We start from the raw sequence: 19,931 nt of genomic DNA, 5'->3' as shown, positions 1-19,931 counted from the left end.
CACCCTGTAACACCCTGTTTGTTCCGTCCCTACTTTGTTTTCTTGAGGCGGATTAAACAAACAAGATATAACGTGTTGATTAGGGCGGTTGGGGCTGGTGGATTTTGCTTCTTTGGGCAAAGTCCAGCCATTTCCCCTTCTCTTTTAGTCATGAAGCCAAAACGTCAATTTACTATTTCCTCTCATTTCGCTCTCATTGTATTCGATTTCATGTTTCCCGGTCATTTTGTTTTTCCAAGTGTTCTCTCACCCAGTGTTTCAGGAAAGGTAGTACTCTCACTTTATAGTTCTGCAGGATTTATTTATTCATTTTAGTTCTGATTTAGTTTTTAGGTTTTTTTTTTTCCTAAAATACACCTCGTCCTTCCTATAGGGATGTAAAAGTGTTTCATAATCATCTCAGATATGACGGAAATGACTGCAAACAAACTGTGGGGGATTTAAACAGTTTTTCAGTGATGGCACAATATGTCATTGTTCTGCCTTAACAAGACGTGTTTGTTCTTAAACTGTAAAACTCTCGTCAAACAAAGAGTGAAAGTGAGCGCAGCATTGTAAATAGCTCATGATCCCCCTGGTCTGACATTTCCTCTGAACCGCCTCGCTTCTCTCTTTGGGTCTCTGTTGCCGTGCGTCTATAATACTCTGTGGCTCTGTTGCCGTGCGTCTATAATACTCTGTGGTTTGATGTGTGCATGCAGGGTCTGAAGCGCAGCGAACAAAGCAGCATGCTGGAGCTCTTCAGGCAGAGGCTACCCACCCCGCCCTCCGGGGCCGACGGCGGCCCCTCTCTCTCCTTCAGCACCCCCACGCCCGAGCAGGAGTCCTCCCGCATCCGCAAACTGGAGAAACTCATCAAGAAGAGACTGTGAACATACTGAAATCCCATCCAGAGAGTTCTGAAGGCCGTGGGCCGGGCCGGGCTGGGCCAAGTCTGGGCCAAGTCTCCTCATCTCACAGATTCCATTACGCTCTGCTGAGTTATCCTGCAGGATTAGAGAAGGCGCAAAACACCGACTGATGTAGGCCCGGTGCTGGATTATGAAGAAACTTCCTCTGTTGTTACTTGTTTCATCATTGCGTTAAAGTTGTGTACTTCTGGAATCTTCCGTCTGTCTTCTTGTGACACTAACGTGTGAGATTTGTACATTTGCGTGCAGAAGAATGAATGCGGTGCTCATAATTCAATTCTGGCCGATTCCCTCCAATTTAATCTAATCCATGCTGATTGCAAATGAGCCCAATATTAAATAAAGCGGATGTTCTTTGGATATAATATATAACTCAATGAATTAGGTGTGGGATACATTTTGTGTGCACTGCACATTTAAAGAGAACGTGGTTTGTTTGGGTCGTAAAGCCTTTGACGAAATCTTTTGATTTTAAAATGTGTATCTTTTAAAATTAGAGTCAAATTGAACACTTTGAAATAAAAATTCTATCAGTGGAACTTGCATATCGTTAAGATTCATTAAAGGTGAACTGAAATATTTAGTCTTTTCGAGCTTTAATTTTTATTACCGTATTGTGATTTCCCAGTAAGAAAATTAAGAATATAGTATTTCAAAATGTTGAAATATATTTTTTAAGTTGGTTGCATAATTCTCACAATCAAGATTAATTTTGTTTTTCTGTCAAAGATATTCTATTTCTTTGACAAACACCAGTTGACGTGTGCAGCCAATGACATTATCCTAGCAGTCCGGAATGATTTAAATAAGTTATTTTAACTTAAGAATTTTGTATGTTTTAATGAATGTGTATATTTGGGTATTATGACCGTAACACATTTGCTTGGAAGGAAGAAAAATCAACTTATTATGTCCACTTCATCAGCCGGTGTTCTACATTTATTCTGACAGTGCCTCTCTTCATTTAAAAGTTGTGGAAATCCTCACAATAACTGCATCACTTTATACATCCCTGCATCATCAATGTCTTCGGGTGTGAAATGCTCAGAGGCGTTAGATGGTAACATGTTATTCTTTTGTCATTCCATCCTGTTTTTGAATTGATTCTAAAACGTCATGAACCTTATGGATTGTGATCAACCTGTAATCACAAGCAGTAACACACAAGCCCCTAAATAAAATGCAGCTGCCTGAATGCTAGTAGTTTATCTCGGCCTTCCCTCTGCTGCTTCTTCCTGTCATTACTTCGTGGATCCACATCTTTCAGGGTCGGCTGTGGAGCTGAGTTTTGCAACATCACCCTTATGGGAGAGCTGCTCGTTGAAATAATGCGAGTTTAATGAAGACTGATTAACTCAAACACCCAGAATAATTTGTGCTCGCCGCCGTTTCGTTTCCACTTCAGCTGAACCTAATGAGTTGCTGACAGTTTAGCTGATCTGTCAGCCATACAACAACTATGTGCACATTTTTAGAAGCACATTAAGAGCGAGAGATATCTACAAGGAAGATGGAGATTTTATGTGCACAGTTTTCCTCCCACAATCCAAACAATTAGCCTTTGGGGTTAAGTTGTGTCTCCAAATGTGTGTGCGCCTGTGGGTTCAGTGTCATTGTTAGAAGACAACTGTCAATAAAAACAATATTTCGAAAAATGTGACTTGAATGTCTATAGTTCTCTGCCCACACGTATGTGTCTCATTTTCAGTGTCTGAATTTGCGTGTATGTGAGATGTTTCTCAGGCTGTGTATCACGAGCCAAAATAATCGTATTTCTCCCCTTCGTTCCTAAAATGTCTCCCGTCCACATGTCACTATGAGCATGACTCAAAATGATGTTGTACATATGCCAAGCCTGTAGGGGGCGTTGTAACGCTGCCACATACATCCTCGTTTTCCAGAAATCCAACATATGGAATCATTAAACCAAATAGCATCAGTGGCTTCTGCAGCCCATTCTAGAGCATATAGTCCACCATTGTTGATGTTCAGTGACTTTGCTCAGAGGGTCACGGGGTTACCAGGTCGAGAAGTGAGGCGATGACATTGTCGTTTTCAGAAAATGCCCATCCATTGGTCAGAGGGCAGTGTTTTAAAAGTTCTCTACCGTGGAATCCATTTTTCAATCTCCTAAAACACATTGCCGTGTGGATGATCGGCCAAACAAACTATGCTGTTGTCATTTGCACAGGGCCTGAAACCAAAGAGGCGTTTCCACGTGGAACATAAACTGGACCTAAAAAGTGCTTAAAAGGATTTGCAGCATGTTGCTTCATTAAATGTTTGTCATTTTAACCTAAAACCAAGAAAAGATGTCAAAAAGTAGTTCGCATGTGAGTCTGGAGAAGTTATCAGGGCTCCATCTCCGGTTTCCAATCACCAGCGGACCAATCGGCGGCCCCGCACGGGTCCGGGAGGCGTTTCTTCGGCCGTGGTTGTGGACGTGAAGCCTCCACTGGAGGGGGGCTCGAATTTGAAGAGGAGCCGCGGGCTGAGCAGCAGCAGCAGCGGTAGTCGGGTCCCGGACACGGACACTCTTTCCCCCCCACCTGCCTCACACACGTAAATAAACGCGGTTCGTCCTCGGTCCTCCCGCTGCTTTGTGCAGCTTTGACTCGGTGCAGCTCCGCGGTGCTGATGCTGTTTGCAGCCCGCGGGGGAGGAGAGAGAGAGAGAGAGAGACGTTTTGCAACCTGGAAGTGACTCTGGTAACCTGCGGAGCTGTGCAACTTTTCTTTCTTTTTTTTTTTTTTTTTTTTTTTTTTCTTTAACTAGAAATGGTTGGCAGGTTGAACTTGCCAAATGTTTGCGACGGAGAGCCGCTGGATATGAGCTGCAGGGCGGATCGAGGACTCGACAGTCCGGACTCCGGGCTGCCGCCCAGCCCGAGTCCCAGCGCCTGGCTGCTGCTGCCGCCGCCGCCGCCTGCGTGTCCCGACAAACCCGGAGGCGTGAGCCCGGGGCCGGAGGACGACGGGAAGGGATCCCCGGTAGGTACAATCCGACCCCCACGGTTCTCTCTGTGCAGGGGTTTGCATGTTCTCCCTGTGGATGTGTGGGCTTGCCCCCCCCCCCCCCCCCCCCGTCTCCACGCAGTCCGCTCCTGCTTTCATCTGCGGTGTATTAAAATTTCTGTTTGAGTTAAATTAAGTATATTTCGACCTTTCTGTATGCTGATGTTTTGATATGCCACCTGTACAAGTTCATTATAATCCAAGCTGTTGATCCCATCAAGGGATCTGTAACCTATATGATCATTTAATCAAATGTCCCTGGAGTCACGAAACATTTAACCTTTAAAATGACCCAAACACAGTTTCTATGGGCTCAGATAGTTTGGAAAAGCAAACAAAAATGGTGTCTTATGTCGCATTTATGAAGTTTCATTTACAACTCAGAATGTAAACATGACATTTTAATCGTTTTTTTGTTTGTTTTTTACCTGATTTTCGTAGTTTCATTCTTTTCCAGCATTTTTCTGACACTTTTAACAATTTATTGAATAGAAATACTTAAGCAATCCTATTCATTTCAGCAGTTTGTCACATTTTAATTTTTTTTAAGCTTTTTTTTTCATCCAAGAGATGAAAATAATTTTTGAAAATGTCTCTGATGTATAAGTAAAATTGCATAAAAAAAGATAACATGTTGGGTATAATTTTCTGAAAGCCTCGGGGAGCCTGAACTACAGTATAGCTTTTGTTGTTTTTTTTTTTTTTTTAACTCACTCTAGATTGCACATTTTATCAAAGTCCTTTGACAGTGGCATTTGAGGCTTGTATAAATCTAGCCAGCTATAGGAAGTGTGTTCATTCAGCTCTATGTGGAGGCCTTTAACTTCACTGTTTTTGGCTCATTGAGATCACAGGTCAAGATGGCAACAAATGCACAACAAGCTCATCAACAAGGTGACAATCGAGCTTTAAACATCGATTATCTAAAGTATTCCCGTACAGGAAACATTATACACAATCACATACAGACCTCTGATCTGAGAGCATTTTGCTGTCGGTTGCTCTCGAATTGATGAAGAAACAGAAATGCAACATGGTTTTGTAAGTAAGTACATTCAGATGAATCAGACCTCTAAAAAAAGAAGAACTCAGCCTTGAATTTCATGCAGAGTGATGAATATAAAAGAACTACCACAAATCTTCGTGCTCCGTGATACACAATGAATCCAGCAAGTGCTGACACTGTTCACATGATGGAAAGAGCAAGACTAACCTATGTTTTAGCTTGTTTTTCAACACATCGAATGTCCTTGAAAGATGCGAACTTGGAGTCTTGGCCATCTCTAGTTTTAGGTTTTCTGTTTTTGAATTGGTTGGGGAAAAAAAGCATATTTTCTATTACAGGTGCCAGTTTTACCTGTAGGATCTCCTCCTCACCTCCAAGCGCTGTCCTTTGGGGAAGGCATCGCACTTGATCCGTTACCTGCGAAAGAGATGAGGTGGGTTGACTTGGATGCGACGCCTCGTGAGATTTAGAGTTGGGAAGACTTTCTCCTGTAGTGTCATAAATGATGCAGGTGGGTGCGGACTACATTTGATTGGTACGTTCAACGAGACGGCCGTGGCTCAGTTTGTAGAGTAGGCTATCCTCTGAGCTCAAGGTTGGAGGTTCCTCTCCTCGTCCATGTGTGGCTCCATGTTGTGTGAAGGTGGGCTGAAACGGTTTATTATGGTGGCCCAGAGGGGCCAACAGCACAACACAACATCTAAAAGCCGCAACACAACAGCAAAAGTCAAATGCGACTTTTGTTTTTGTGTTGTGCTGTTGGCCTTTCTGGGCCACCGTAGTTTATCTAGTAGAATGTGTTCTAAAATCGAAGTCCATACGCTCTCTTCTCCAGATACACCTCCTCTGTGTACTACGACTCGGACCGCCACTTCATCCAGGATGTAGCGCTACAGCCGTGGGGCCAGGGGCTGGAGCACTGCCGGCAGACCATCACGGCTCTGCCGCACAGCACCTGGCGTCACTACAAGACGCAGCTGGACTTCGAGCCGCGCCACCGTCCGCTGCGCTACAAGAGCACCACCATCGTCTATCCGAAGAAAACCAGCGCCGTCTACACCACAGAGCTGAGCTACGATTGCCACCGGCTATCCAGACGTTTCTTCTCCAGCGTGGAGCTTGAGGCCACCGGCCGCAGGAAGCTACCTCAGTGAGAACGACATCAGTCATTCTCATGGTCGTTATCAGTGACACTCCCTGAAGTCTGAAGGCTGGCTGCCACTGACCTGCTGTGTTGTCTTTTTAACAGTTGTGTGGACAGAATTTTGTAAACAAAAATGAGCTCCAGGCTCCTTTCCTGTGACGTTACAGACGGAAGGCGTGTCAAGATGTTGGTTGAGTACATGTTTATTCAATTCCATGTCTTGATGTGCTTTTGACACCATCCACCTCCATTGGTCTTTTCACAGTTTGTAGTTTGCTGGAATGTTTCCAGCAGCGTGATTTTAAATATCTATAATAATTGGCTGTAGAAGAGATTTGCTCTCGGCAAATTTACACTCATTGACAATTTGTTGATTTTTTTTTTTTTTTTTTTTCTTTTGTTCACACCAATGGAGCCTGTATCAGTTCACCACTTGCTTGTTGTACTGAAAGCGCCGAGTTTCTTTTTGCGATGTCGTCCAAGGTGACTTCGTCAGGAGTGGTTACATGTTAGTGGAGTTTGGATTGATGCTAAATCACTAATTTATCCACACTGTAGAATGGTTTTGTTGACACTTTCTCACGTTTTGTTTTTCACAGGGTATTTTGTATTTATGCACACAAGCAAAGCTCTTGGCAAGCCTTTCCTTTAGTCACCGTTTACAGCTGCTACTCTAAAGCATACAGCCTGTCTGCCTACGGGGGGCCTTGCGAGTAGCCCTCAGGACATGTCCGAAGAATAATGGTCAATCCAAACAAGATTTGAAGTCCTAATTATTCAGGATGATTGTGACAAGGAAGCCTTCGTATTATTAAAGTAACTGCAAGTGTTGTTGGATAAAGGGAACTTTTCTATTCAAACTGATCAGGTAGGTAGTATTGATAGAACATGAATGAATCACTTTTTCTTTTTTTTTACTTACTGACCTTAAAAATGAAAGTAACAAGTTGCATTCCTCTGCAATAATGTCACTTAGTGTGAAAATGTATTTATTCTGAAGTTTTAGGATCTGAGATTTTATCAGCCCCACTATCAAGTCTCTCTCCATAACTGCAGCGGTGGATGTTTTTTGATGTATGTTTTTGTGCTTTTATATTATATTTGTCACTTATCCAGTGCTGGTTTTAAATAAAATGATTAATAATTTATCGATTGTGTATTTTCTGTATTTCTCATTATCTCAACGGTACCTAAAAAAACAAAAACTGCTTCAAAAGTACATTCTGATTATGAGCGGCCAGGATAAGCTGTGTTCAGGTCAACCAAATGAAATTAGAATGACTTGTCTTGAATATTTTAAAAGTTGGTGTTCAGCAGATTATTCCCCCCTCCACTTGAGCAGTTTTCGTTCAGATGATGTCCTCTTGTGGGCATGTAACGGAAGTGCAATAGAGTGACTCAGTCTACTGTGTTAGTGTGTATGTGTGTGTGTCCACGATAATATTATTAAAACATTATTTTTGGCGGGGATTTTGAAGTCTGACATTGAGACATTAAATTCAATACAAAGTAGCGAATCGGGATGATCAGCTCGTGTTTCATGATGAGGTGAAACCATACATGTTTATAAACGAGGTCAGATCAAAGTACTTTCTGCGGAGAGCTTCTTTTCCCCACACTCCCTGAAGGCAGCACTTCATGAACGTGGATGATGACGTCGAATTTAATTTCAGAGATGTATTTTTTTAAAATAAAACTACCGTTATTATTGTGTTTTGTCATTAAACTATGCCGGACTGATTTTTGATGTTTTCAATTCAAATAAAAAAAACTATGAAATGCACGTCACGCGCTGAACGACGTCAGAGTGCAGAGGTCGCCGATACGCCCACATTTTTCTCACACGCTCTCTCGCTGCGCGATGCTTGGTAAAATGCAGGTGTAATCTATTTAATTTGTATCTGTATACCACAAAAGGGCGACTTGTGGTTTCTGTGAATACTTATTCTGATCATGGCACGATAACATGGGCACCAGAAGTCACGCTCGGCTTTTAAACTGAACTTTTCTTTGGTGGACGTTGCAACACTTAGCTTGTTGTGCTAACACAGTGCCAAGTAAGTTTGAGGAGAATGAAGTCTGCCGGTGACAACACCGCCGTCATGGACATGTTCGAAAAAGGAAAAGTCCTGAAAATCTGCGCACCCATGGTCCGATATTCAAAGTAGGTGACGCATGTATTCGTTCCTCTTAACCGAGTGATGTATTTTCATGTTTTGAAGCCGAAATGTCACGTAAAACAGTTGGCAGGCGTCACAGTATCTCTGCAAAATGACTGATTTTCTTAGTGTTGTAATCCAGACAATCTAATCTGGAAAAGACCTCAAACTTTCAGGGATCAAGACCAAGGCCAGAGCATCTCCGAGACGAAGGGGGCAAGATTGAATCAAGAACAAAATCTTGAAAATGTGGTCTTAAATCTAAGCCTCTCGAGCACTACAGCACTTGACTTGTGTGTAAACCCACTGAAGTTATCAGTCTCGACACAGATGAGGCAAACAATAAAGCCCTCAAAAAGCTGAGAGGATACCTTAAGTCACTTACAATGCCCACTTTAAATAGTATGTATTCAAGCACGGTTATCGTCAATTTGTAGATAATAACGTGTTTGAAATTATAAAACACAAATACAGTATGTCACTATTCCCAGCTGAAAAACTCTGTAAATCAAAATTCATATCATTGGTGGTCTACACATTTGAATATCATGTCTCCCATATAATGATTCCAAATGTACCCTAAATATGACTTAATGATGGTCATTAGACCTTGATATGGGTCGTACTGTCCTTTACAGTTAAAATCGTCATCAAGGTTCTCCGATTAGAAGGGGATATTTGTTTTGGGGGGAAATGAAATAGCAGCCCCTATTTGAGTGTTGAGATACAAAAGAAACAGTATATCCTATGATTCTCATTAATTATTATTAGTAAACATCTGGAAGAAACAGGAAGAAATGTGCACATTTTCAAATATGGCTATGTGACAAAAAAAGAAAACAAAAAAGCATTAAAGTAGTTATTTTAGCACCACTGAACCATGTCAAACATGTTTTTTCTGAGTTGAGTTTTTTTTCTTTTTCTTTACAGGCTTGCCTTCAGGTCTTTGGTCAGGAAGTACAACTGTGATATCTGTTTCACCCCGATGATTGTTGCTTCTGACTTCCTGCGCTCTGTTAAAGCCAGAGACAGTGAGTTCACCACCAATGAACGTGAGTAAAAAAGACGAGTTTGGCCTTGATGTCACCATCTTGATCATCGGAATGCAAAAGTTGTTTCATCGTCACAGTGGTGTTTTGATTGGGGTTTGAGCTTCTTCTGCGATAGCGACAAGAGAGAATACGCTTTTAAATTACAGCCTCTTAATCTGATTCATATAAATAAATGGCTGTGTTATGGCAGATTTACTTCACATCTCATTTGTGGAGGACGAATACCCATACACTATTTAATTTAGCCTGGAGAGCCACATTGAGATTAATAATCTCTTTTCCTGAAGAGCTGGAGGGGCCAAGGGCCTTGGTCAACTGGAGTACCCGTGTGCGTGTGCGTGTGCGTGTGTGTGTGTGTGCATGCTCCTCATTGAAATCTCTGTTCTATGTGTAACACTTATATCAGGAGACCTGCTTGTGCAAACAGATTATGGATGCACTGAGGCAGTGAATGTTTTCCCTCCTCAGATGACCGGCCTCTAATTGTGCAGTTTGCTGCACACGATGCTCAGACTCTGGCGGAGGCAGCCTGCGTGGTGGCGCCGTTCTCCGATGGCGTGGACCTGAACTGTGGCTGCCCCCAGAGGTACGACGACCGACCCAAGCGGTGAAACATTCTAAACTTAGGTCATGCTTTCATTACTCATTTATAGAACCTCTGACTATTTCACCTTCATTTTCTTATTCTTCCTTCTTGTTGTTCTTGTTTTTGTGTTTTTTATTATAGCAAATTAAAGGTAACAGATTTAAACATGACTTTTACATGCAAAGGTCATTTAACATGAAGCATATTATTGCAGGAACTTAAGAAACTATTTTCCCATTTTTTCCCCCAGTCTCCAAATTCCACTTCCACCTTGAGGGAAGCAAGTAACCCACCCACTAAAAACAGAATTTAAGGCAAAAAAAAAAAAAAGTACATAAATAAGAAAAAGAAAAGTGTAATAAATATATAAACAATAGAAAAGTAGATAAATAATAAAAGTATAAAAAATTAAAATGAATGAACAGATGGGAGAGTGGGGGATTAGTCAGGGGGCAAAGTGTTTTAAGAAGCAAAATAAGAAAATTGTTAAAGAAATCTGATGCATTGTCGGAAATTCCCTCTGAATCTTTTTGGTTAATGGGTGTCCTTGTGCTCCAGATGGGCTATGTCAGCTGGGTATGGTGCCTGCCTCATCAACAAGCCTGAGCTGGTCAAAGACATGGTCACATATGTCCGAAACCAAGTGGACAATCCGAACTACACAACTTCCATCAAAATAAGGTGAGGACTGGAACCACTTTGACTCATGTGAGACATCGAGGTCGACGATAACTTACTGCAGTGCATTTGTGAGCTCGTATAAAACAAAGTAATAGTAACGCTTTACTCCCTTCTTTTTTTTTTTTTTTCAATAAAGACAATTTGCAATGACAAGGGAAATCCGAGAATGAAGTCAATGCAAAACTACCAAAGGAAAATACTTACAATTTTCAAGCAAAGACTATGTTTTAGGTCACCTGAATATTGCTCTGTTCTAATGGAATTCAAATGTGGTTTTGAAGCAGTGCGACTTTCATTCCTTTGCATTTTAGTGTTAGTGTTAAGATTTCTCTCATTGCTTCCAATGCACTCTCGGGGTTTGACCAGGTTTTTCTTTCAGGAAAAAGAAAAAGACAAAATATATTATTGTTTCCAATTGTTTTTCTCGAACAAAGTATATATTTTCATCCTTTCTACCACCACATCAACAGAATTCACAAGGACTTGCAGCGGACGGTGGATCTGTGTCGGAAGGCTGAATCAGCCGGTGTGTCATGGATTACAGTCCACGGCCGCACTGCAGAAGAGCGACACCAGCCAGTCCATTATGACGCCATCAAGACAATCAAGGACAGCGTGTCCATCCCTGTCATCGCGAACGGAGACATAAAATACCTGCGGGATGTGGAGGCCACTCACCAGCTCACTGGTGTGGATGGTATGTGAATGAAACTATGACTGTAACTTCAAGGATTCATTTGATTTAATCATAGATACAATTATAAAAGAAAAATCAAGATCCAAGGGTATTTTTTGCCAGTTAAGATAGTCTTGAAGGATACGTGGCAGATTTATATATGATGAACCAAAAGATTGACACAGCAAGACACAGTTGTATTCTGTAACAAACGATATAACTTGCAGTTGAGTGTGTTGGCTAAGAGGGTCTGCCCCAGCTTTTCTCATTATTAGGTTCACGTTAAGTTATCCAGCACAGGACTAGCTTCAATGAGAGTTTCTTCAGTGATAAACACAAACAAACCTGACAAAGCCCAACTCGGATACATTTATACTAAAAGCCCACTTTTTTGTTATTGTCATTTTGTTTTAGGAGTGATGGCTGCTCGGGGCTTGCTCGCAAACCCCGCCATGTTTTCTGGTTACGAGGATACTCCTCTGGAGTGCATATGGGACTGGGTGGACATCTCCGTGGAGCAGGGCACGCCGTTCACCTGCTTCCACCATCATCTTATATACATGCTGGAGAGGGTCAGCTCCCAGCCTGAGAGAAAAGTCTTTAATTCTCTGTCCAGCACCTCGGCTGTCATAGATTATCTTCAGAGCACATACGGCTCAGTTCACGATCTTGAAACATAAGCAAAGTTGAATGTGATGTTTATATTTATTTTTTTAATCATAGTTTTGTTTTTTTATATATATCAAATAAAACTCAAACTGTTGCAACAATGATGGCTTTTTTTTTTGGCTCCCGTGGAATCAGAATAGTATTGATCACAACATCAACAATGCAAAAGAGAATCAATACAAAAAATATACAAAGGTAGTCATTCTCTATTTCTATCTTGTCTTTGCTTATTCCATTTGTCAGTGGTTCTCCTGTTTTGTCTTTTGTCTTTTCCATTGGCTTTTTGTCTATGCATTTGTGTGATTCCATAAGTGCCTTCAATTAAGGCTATCTTTCTATCAATCTCTCTCTCTCTCTACATATAGAGGTAAGAAATATCCGATATATATATATATATAGTGCTGGAAGAGGGACCATCATGGGAGGACAAGCCCCTACATGGGATGTACCACCGGAACATAACTGAAGTGGCTGATCTCAAGAAGTCCTACCAATGGCTAGAGAGGGCTGGCCTACAGGACAGCACAGAGGCCCTCATCCTGGCTGCACAGGAGCAGGCTCTGAGCACCAGAGCCATAGAAGCCCAGATCTACCACACCAGGCAAGACCCAAGGTGTAGACAGTGCAAAGAGGCACCTGAGACAATCCAGCACATAACTGCAGGGTGCAAGATGCTGGCTGGGAAACCTTACATGGAACGTCATAACCAAGTGGCTGGCATAGTATACCGGAACATCTGTGCGGAGTATGGTCTGGTAACCCCAAGGTCACAGTGGGAGACCCCCCAAAGGTGGTGGAGAATGACCGAGCAAAAATCCTGTGGGACTTCCAGATACAGACAGACAGGATGGTAATGGCGAACCAACCAGACATCGTGGTGGTTGATAAAGGGCAGAGGAAAGCAATCGTGGTGGATGTAGCAATACCAAGTGATGGTAACATCAGAAAGAAGGAACATGAGAAACTTGAGAAATACCAAGGGCTCAGAGAGGAGCTGGAGAGGGCTTGGAAGGTGAAGGTGACAGTAGTGCCCGTGGTAATCGGAGCACTCGGGGCAGTAACCCCCAAACTGGAGGAGTGGCTCCAGCAGATCCCTGGAACAACCTCGGACATCTCAGTCCAGAAAAGTGCAGTACTTGGAACAGCAAAGATACTGCGCAGGACCCTCAAGCTCCCAGGCCTCTGGTAGAGGACCCGAGCTTGGAATAGAAAAACAGGTGAACGCCCGCGGAGGGCGAGAGGGGATTTATTTTTTTTTTTATAGAGGTAAGAAATATCCTATATATATATATCGGATATTTCTTACCTCCTGCTGCAACAGTGCTAGCTGCTATAGCCCTGCCTTTTATCTAATGTTGCATATGTACTGTGTGTGATTGCGTCATTGCGTCATTATCTCCTGCGTCACACCGGTTGAAGCCGGAAGGAGCAAACAGGAAGAGTAAGTTTGAGCTTAACTTTGCGCTGCAATTACTGTCCCAGAGGGGAAGGACTTGGGCAATTCATCGGTAAGATTCAACATTTACTTGTAAATTATCTGGCTTCATATTTGCATGTGCTTCGCAGCGTGGTTTCAGACTCGAGCTTCGAGATTATTGCACACGTATGGTGTGCGTTTGCTAAAGCAACGTTACGTTCGATACGAGAAAACGCCAAGAAGATTTCCGTTTTTCCACAAATAAACGTTTAAACTCGTCTTTTAAATGATACAAGCTGTGGCTATGCTGTTTTTTTGTTGTTGTTTTTGTTTACTATAACGTGACTTTAAATAATTAGATTTTCTAAAGGCCAGCAGATTTTCTTGCTTTCATTTCATTATCTACCTGTAAACTAAAACATAACTTTCTATATATTCACTATTTCCATAAATCATATAGAAAGCATTATTTATTTAATGTTTTAATAACTTTTGTACTTTTGGAGTACTTCAGAAAAATATATTTTATAAATAAAATTAGAACGGAAACGCAATACCCATAGCCTACATTCTCTTGATTTATGATGGCTTGATAATCGAAAGCTCAATCTGAGATGTAGTATCTGACCCATTAGTCACCACACTTTGACCTGCATTAAAAAAAAAAATGTATTTAGTTATTTTTAAATAGTTAATTTTAAAATGCATCATCATTTTAAGGTTTACTAGATTCAGAAGATAACATTGGCTTTGTTGGGTTTGCCTGAGTCAACTGGAGCTGCTGTGAGTTCTGCTTCAGGTATGTGACTGTGAAAAGAAAGGGTGAGGTACTCCTCAGTCATTGTTTCACTCAACAGTGCCAATATTGTTGTGTGAGAATAAAAGCCAAATGTGCTTAACTCATGACTGAAGTGTGTGGAATTCTCTGCTTATTTATCCAACTAGGCTGTGTCGATCTCGGTCCTTACATTTTGTAATTGTTCTCCTTATTTCAGTCCTCTTCAGAAGGGTTCAGTCACAATGACATTGCAGTGGACTGCCGTGGCGTTCTTCCTCTATGTGGAGATTGGCATCATCCTCCTCCTCTGTATCCCCTTCATCTCGGCCAAAGGGTGAGTTATAGTCCCTCAGTGATGCCATAAACACAGATTCAGCAACCAAACGTGATACATGTAGATAAAACAAAATCATTTATCGAGATGTTGTTGCTGCTCTGAATCTACGTCGTCTGAATTATTTTGTTTTCCATCTCAGTTTGAACCAGTCGTGGTTTTTACATGTTTGTCATTTTTGATTTGTTGTGAATGAAAGAACAATTGATCATTTATTAATCAGTGTAACAGTCTGGTTCATTCAATGTATTATCTGACATCCTGCTTGTGCATGTGTTTTTTGTTTTTGTTTTCCTAGATGGCAGAGGGTATTCCACCTGAGGGTGTGGGACTGGATGTCCAGGTTCTGGAATAAAGTGTTTCTCACCATGATCATAATCCTTATTGTTCTCTTCCTTGGTAAGTGTTACATTAAATGACTCAAAGCTTTCAGTCATTAATTTTTTTTTTACTGGAAAGTTTAAACATGTAAACTTAACACACCGATTCAATTGATTTGTTTCCCAGATGCCGTGCGTGAGGTGAGAAAGTATTCAGATAAACAAGCTGGTGCGGATTCCAAGCTGCAGCCAAACATGGTTGACCACCTGCACATGAAGCTGTTCAGGGCCCAGAGGAACCTCTACATCTCGGGTTTCGCTGTCTTCCTCTGGCTGTGAGTCTCTTCTACCGTAACTCCACATCTGGAACTGGAACCGACTTGTTTTCTAACTCCACAGTGTGTTTCTCCTTTGCAGCGTGATGAAGCGTGTGGTCACCTTGATCAACCAGCTGGCTTCAGCCTCTGCGACCACAGCCGAACTTCAGGCGCGGGCCGACAGCGCCAATCAAAATGTTGAGACGTGCACAAAGGAGAATGAGCAGCTTAAACGGGTACAGCTCCACACGCTTTAAAAATATATATAATTTAAAATAAACGGGTACAGCTCCACACGCTTTAAAAATATGTATAATTTAAAATAAACGGGTACAGCTCTATACACTTAAAAAAAAAGATTTTAAATAAACGTACATGGATGGTCAAAATTGTTATTGTTGTGGATTAAATTGGCACAGCAAGACACACAAAATGTCGAGGGAAAAATTATTAAGCACAATTCCGATGTGAATTTGCAGAAACTGGAGTACAAGTTTTCCATTTTAAATATTTCCAGACTTTTTCCATGCCAACCTTCCGGTGTAGTTGGATTCCGATTTTGCCACTTTCTGCTAATCGATTTAATTTTGTACGTGCAGCCAAGCGAGTCTATAGCATCTTTGTGTCTCTCCTCTTCTTCAAACACAAAATATGGCCCAGGTATAGAGTAGCTTTTCGTGTTATTTGAGTCCAGATACAACTCCAATGTAGCCAGTTTGTTAACGAATATACTTTTGGGAGTTCCACATATGAAATGACTAAATAATGCACTAAATATCTTCCATGAATGTCTTGCAGACTCTGATGGAGGGGAAGGGCGACGAGGCGACTGCAGAGGGCATGGACCTGTTGAGGGAAGAAGTGGAGAAGCTGAAAGGAAACCTGCAGACCGCAGAAGACTGTGAGTGTCTACGTACTTATACACACACACACACACACACACACACACACACGACTCCTTCACGTCGTCGTGTTATTGTCGACACATGCTTCGACGTACAAGCGTGTGAACTGAGCAGAGGCCTTGTCGTTTTTCCGCTCCAGCTCTGATGAACTCCCAGTCCGAGGCAGACGTGATGAAGAAGCAGATGGACGGCCTCGCCCGGGAGTACGAGAGACTGATGAAAGAGCACCAGGAGCTCCAGGTAATGACTCGGAGGATCATTGGCTTCCTGAACAGAGCAATCCGAGGGTGACATTGAAAGGAAATTCCCATCAGGCAGGCAGACACAGGACGGATGTATAATGGAAGGTTTCCTCAGACACTAACGGCAGCTATTATGCTCGTCTATTTAAAATGTGCTCAGTCGGAGGCTTTGTTAAATCATTCTTCCCTGGAAGGTGCCGGAGAGCTTCAGTATGGGCGCCACTCCGGCATCATCATCATCATAAAAAGATAATAATTATTTTATTAAAACACATTTCTTTAGAACAGATCATGAGATGCAGTACAATGTAGTGATAAATTAAGCATAGAGACTTGAGTGAAATAATTATTACAATTCGATTCTATATGTAAAGATGTAATGATTTCAGCTCCAACAGAAGAGTTATGCTTTATTGACTGGATCTCAGTAAGGGCTCAACTTAAATACTAGCGGAATCTTCAAAATGCCATAAATGTTCTCTGTTGAATTTGAAAACCCTTTTCTTTCTTTTTTTAAAATTAGCATGTATAAATCTCATACATATTCTATATTGTCTCACTTTTTTTTTTTTTTTATCTCCTTTCAGAATCTTCAAGAGAATTCAAATAAAAAGGATGACTAGGTTTTTTTGGTTTGTTTTTAAACCACTGGATGTTTGACGAGTTTACACAGCAGCTAAAGGAGCCACTGGAGAGTACGTATTCAACTCGCTTCTATTCCACCGCGTGTCACAGTGTGTATCACCAGGACTCTGAACACGTCTCTGAACTGATCTCACAAATGGTTTATTGACTCAGGCCCGATCGCTGAGGTCGTAGAATGTCAATATGCTGGAGAGACGGTGTTTTCTGATTTGTGCCGGCTATTTGCACAGCAGGTGTTAAAAGCTCGAGCAATCTATTAATGCGCTAATTGGTCTAGAAAAGGGGTGTAGAACTTTTATTGCCGCAGACGTGAAGGGTTCCCGCTGCGCTCACGTGGAGGTGAGCTACTATGCGTTGTTGCAATATGGGGCTGTTATAGTAGAAGATGAGTATAATTCAAATGAATGCATGCATGTATGCCACCTGAGATCTGTGTGTACCTCCAAAGTGTGAGTGTGTGCACTGAACATTTTATACATGTGGAAGTTTTATTGCTCCTGCTAAATCTCGGTATGAACATACAAACCTTATTTCACACGTACACTTGTCGTAACACAGAGATCATTATAATTACACAAATACACAGAACTTTCCTCTCACACAAATCGTGTTTCTACTCTAACAGGTCCATAGAGCCAGCAGCAGTTTCCTTGTGTTGTTGTACTTGGCCAATGGCAATATTCACTTGGCTTGTGAAGTAATTACTTTACTGCATTTTGCATGCTCATTTCTGTTTTACGTACTGGGGCACAGGTTGCACAGGCATTTGTTGTTTAATTGTTTCACAAAGCAGGAATGTATTGTGTGTTCATTATTCTATAGATCTATGTATCTCTGAAAATGGCATTGTGTTCACCACGTGTTTCATTTTTGTTGTTTTTTTATTTTAAATTCTAAAGCAATGTCTTTTAGGGGTTCACACAGTTTTTTTCCCCCAGTTTTATCCAGAAGTGCCTTTTTAGATGAATGTAAAATAATTTCACTTAATAAAGATGCATTCCTTTTTGCCATGCCGTGTTTTGAGTTTTTCAAACACAAACTAGTTTTGATTGAACCCACATCAACACAAACCAAACTTCAAGTTTGGCAACAAAAACCTATTCACCTCACACAATGGTACACTCAGTGCTTCCTGAATGTTCCCTTCTTGCAGCCTAAAGAACCCCCCCCCACCTCCTTTTTTTAACCTGTACTGAACCTCATCCATTAGAAGCAATTATTTCACCGAAAGCGCCGGTTACATTTATTGAGGCCAAAGGAAAATGGCGTGAAATGTGTCGGTCAGTGCTGAGATGATTGGAGTGCCCTGTGGCCAACGTGCCTCAATTCACGTCATTTCTAATAAATGTTCCTGCTCGGAGATCTCAGAATATCACAGTGCAACCGTGTGTGTGTGTGTGTGTGTGTGTGTTTAGAGGGTCAGCCAGTTCAGAAAAAATGGATTCAACTAAGCAAGTGGCAGAGAGCCTCCTATTGGATAATTACTGCACACGTATTATTTATTATCTTCCAGCTGGCAACAAGTGATTTAACCCCAACTGATGCAATGAAGAGCTTCTCATCTCTTAAATAACCTTGTTGAAAGACGCATCCAGTTGGAAATTGTTAAGCCTGTTTGAAAGTCAATGACGTATCAAGCAGACAAAACTTGCAGAAACTCCAAAAATTGTTTTAAGAATTGTCAAACAGATTGTTAAAAAGGGGAAGGATGGTGCTGTAAGAAAGAAATTTGGTCATGGGGGGAGGGGAGTGTCACTTATTGTGATTGGCAATGGCTTAAACGCGTATGGTCGTTGAGTCGCTGAAAAGCAACATTAGAACTCGGGGCTATGATTAATAGTGAAAGTAAGAGCATCTCAACGGGAGCTGAGCAGCTGTGTCCATCAGAAAGCCACTAATCAGTGAGGCTATTTGGGGACAGAAGGCAACGTGTGTCCTTCTCATGACGTCAACTGGATCATCTGGACAGTACGTTTCTCCTCTCATGTGATTCATCGAGTGTTGCCTTCCTCTGTGTGCTTTGCTTCAGGCCTCAAGCCCAGCCAGAGGCTTCCAATGCCCATGCTCACAATGTTTTCACAGATTAAAGTGGCATCGCCAGCCATCATCCTTGACCATCTGGTCAATCCAGGTCGATGCACAAGGGTCTGACGGACACAAATCGAAGTCCACATTACAATCTATAGCATTACCTCATAGGGTCTACTGAGAAGTTACCGCTCACTCAATTGATCTGGCTCTATAATCAAGCACACAACACCAAACACGTCATTTGATTGGATAATAAAAGTTTTATTTTAGTAATACATTTCAGATATTCTTTGAGATTTTACAAAAATAATCCAAGAAAATTATTTACATTCTGATTTCTTGAATGCAAGTAAACTCCTTACATCACGGAGATAAAACCTTCATTGCTGCGCTCTGGATCGGTGCGCCTGTCCCTCAGACTTCATGAGATAACGGCACGACATAATGCACGGCATTCAGACGGTTTCACATCCGCCGTGTAATTATAAAAACATGGCTTGGTAATTGGATGGCCGGTGTTGATTGAAGGGGTTAACCTGAACATTTTGAATGGCAAAATATCTCCAACAACACTGGAGCAGTTCAGGAGAAGTGAACAGACACACTCAGCATCTTTATCAGGCCACGTTACAGTCGGTCATTACAACTAGTGAGAACCACAGTGGGAAACCAACCCTCTCTGACCAGACACTTTAGATTTAGTCTTTGGTGTGCAGAACAACTCGCTCAGGACAAGAACAAACAAACAAAAAAAGAAAACAAAATGATGTAATTTAATTTCATCCTAACTGCCAGACCAAAGGTCAGTTTTAGTGAAGGCAGATAGCCGCTCTTTACTATCCTCAAAGGTGAAATATCAGTAACCGACAAGAACACGACCAACACATATGTCAGCGCTCATCTTTGCCTTTCATTTTCACACGCCATTCAAAAGTTAAGTTATCATGAAGACTACACATTATAAAAAAAGCTTATTTTAAGTGCTCACACGGAGGTGGGTGATACCAGAACACTTGTATTGTTATTTCACGTTTACAGCACCTG

The 19,931-nt window shown here is 41.6% G+C and overlaps 3 protein-coding genes across 3 annotated transcripts in view; all 3 read left to right on the top strand.

The window, feature by feature from the left end:
* vps53 (VPS53 subunit of GARP complex) overlaps positions 1–2,524 on the top strand; it is a 33,271-nt gene extending 30,747 nt beyond the window's left edge. The window contains 1 exon segment of the mRNA XM_080513983.1: positions 702–2,524. Coding sequence (XP_080370109.1) covers positions 702–872 — 171 coding nt within the window. The 3' untranslated portion in view covers positions 873–2,524.
* Positions 2,525–3,411: 887 nt separating this feature from the next.
* On the top strand, positions 3,412–7,156 carry rflnb (refilin B). The gene is made up of 3 exons (XM_080504307.1): positions 3,412–3,901; positions 5,270–5,364; positions 5,767–7,156. The coding sequence occupies exons 1-3, from the start codon at positions 3,689–3,691 to the stop codon at positions 6,083–6,085; spliced, it is 627 nt and encodes a 208-aa protein (XP_080360433.1). The 5' UTR covers positions 3,412–3,688; the 3' UTR covers positions 6,086–7,156.
* A 754-nt stretch (positions 7,157–7,910) lies between these two features.
* Positions 7,911–17,862, top strand: dus4l (dihydrouridine synthase 4-like). Its single transcript, XM_080505695.1, has 14 exons — positions 7,911–8,239; positions 9,165–9,286; positions 9,755–9,872; positions 10,431–10,553; positions 11,024–11,250; positions 11,644–11,900; positions 13,318–13,406; positions 14,311–14,427; positions 14,726–14,826; positions 14,935–15,082; positions 15,165–15,300; positions 15,863–15,965; positions 16,109–16,209; positions 16,799–17,862. The coding sequence occupies exons 1-14, from the start codon at positions 8,148–8,150 to the stop codon at positions 16,832–16,834; spliced, it is 1,770 nt and encodes a 589-aa protein (XP_080361821.1). The 5' UTR covers positions 7,911–8,147; the 3' UTR covers positions 16,835–17,862.
* The last annotated feature ends 2,069 nt before the right edge of the window (positions 17,863–19,931 follow it).

The sequence above is a fragment of the Blennius ocellaris genome (genome assembly GCF_963422515.1).
Source record: "Blennius ocellaris genome assembly, chromosome: 2".
Lineage (NCBI taxonomy): Eukaryota > Metazoa > Chordata > Actinopteri > Blenniiformes > Blenniidae > Blennius > Blennius ocellaris.
This window is presented reverse-complemented; position numbering and strand designations above follow the sequence as displayed.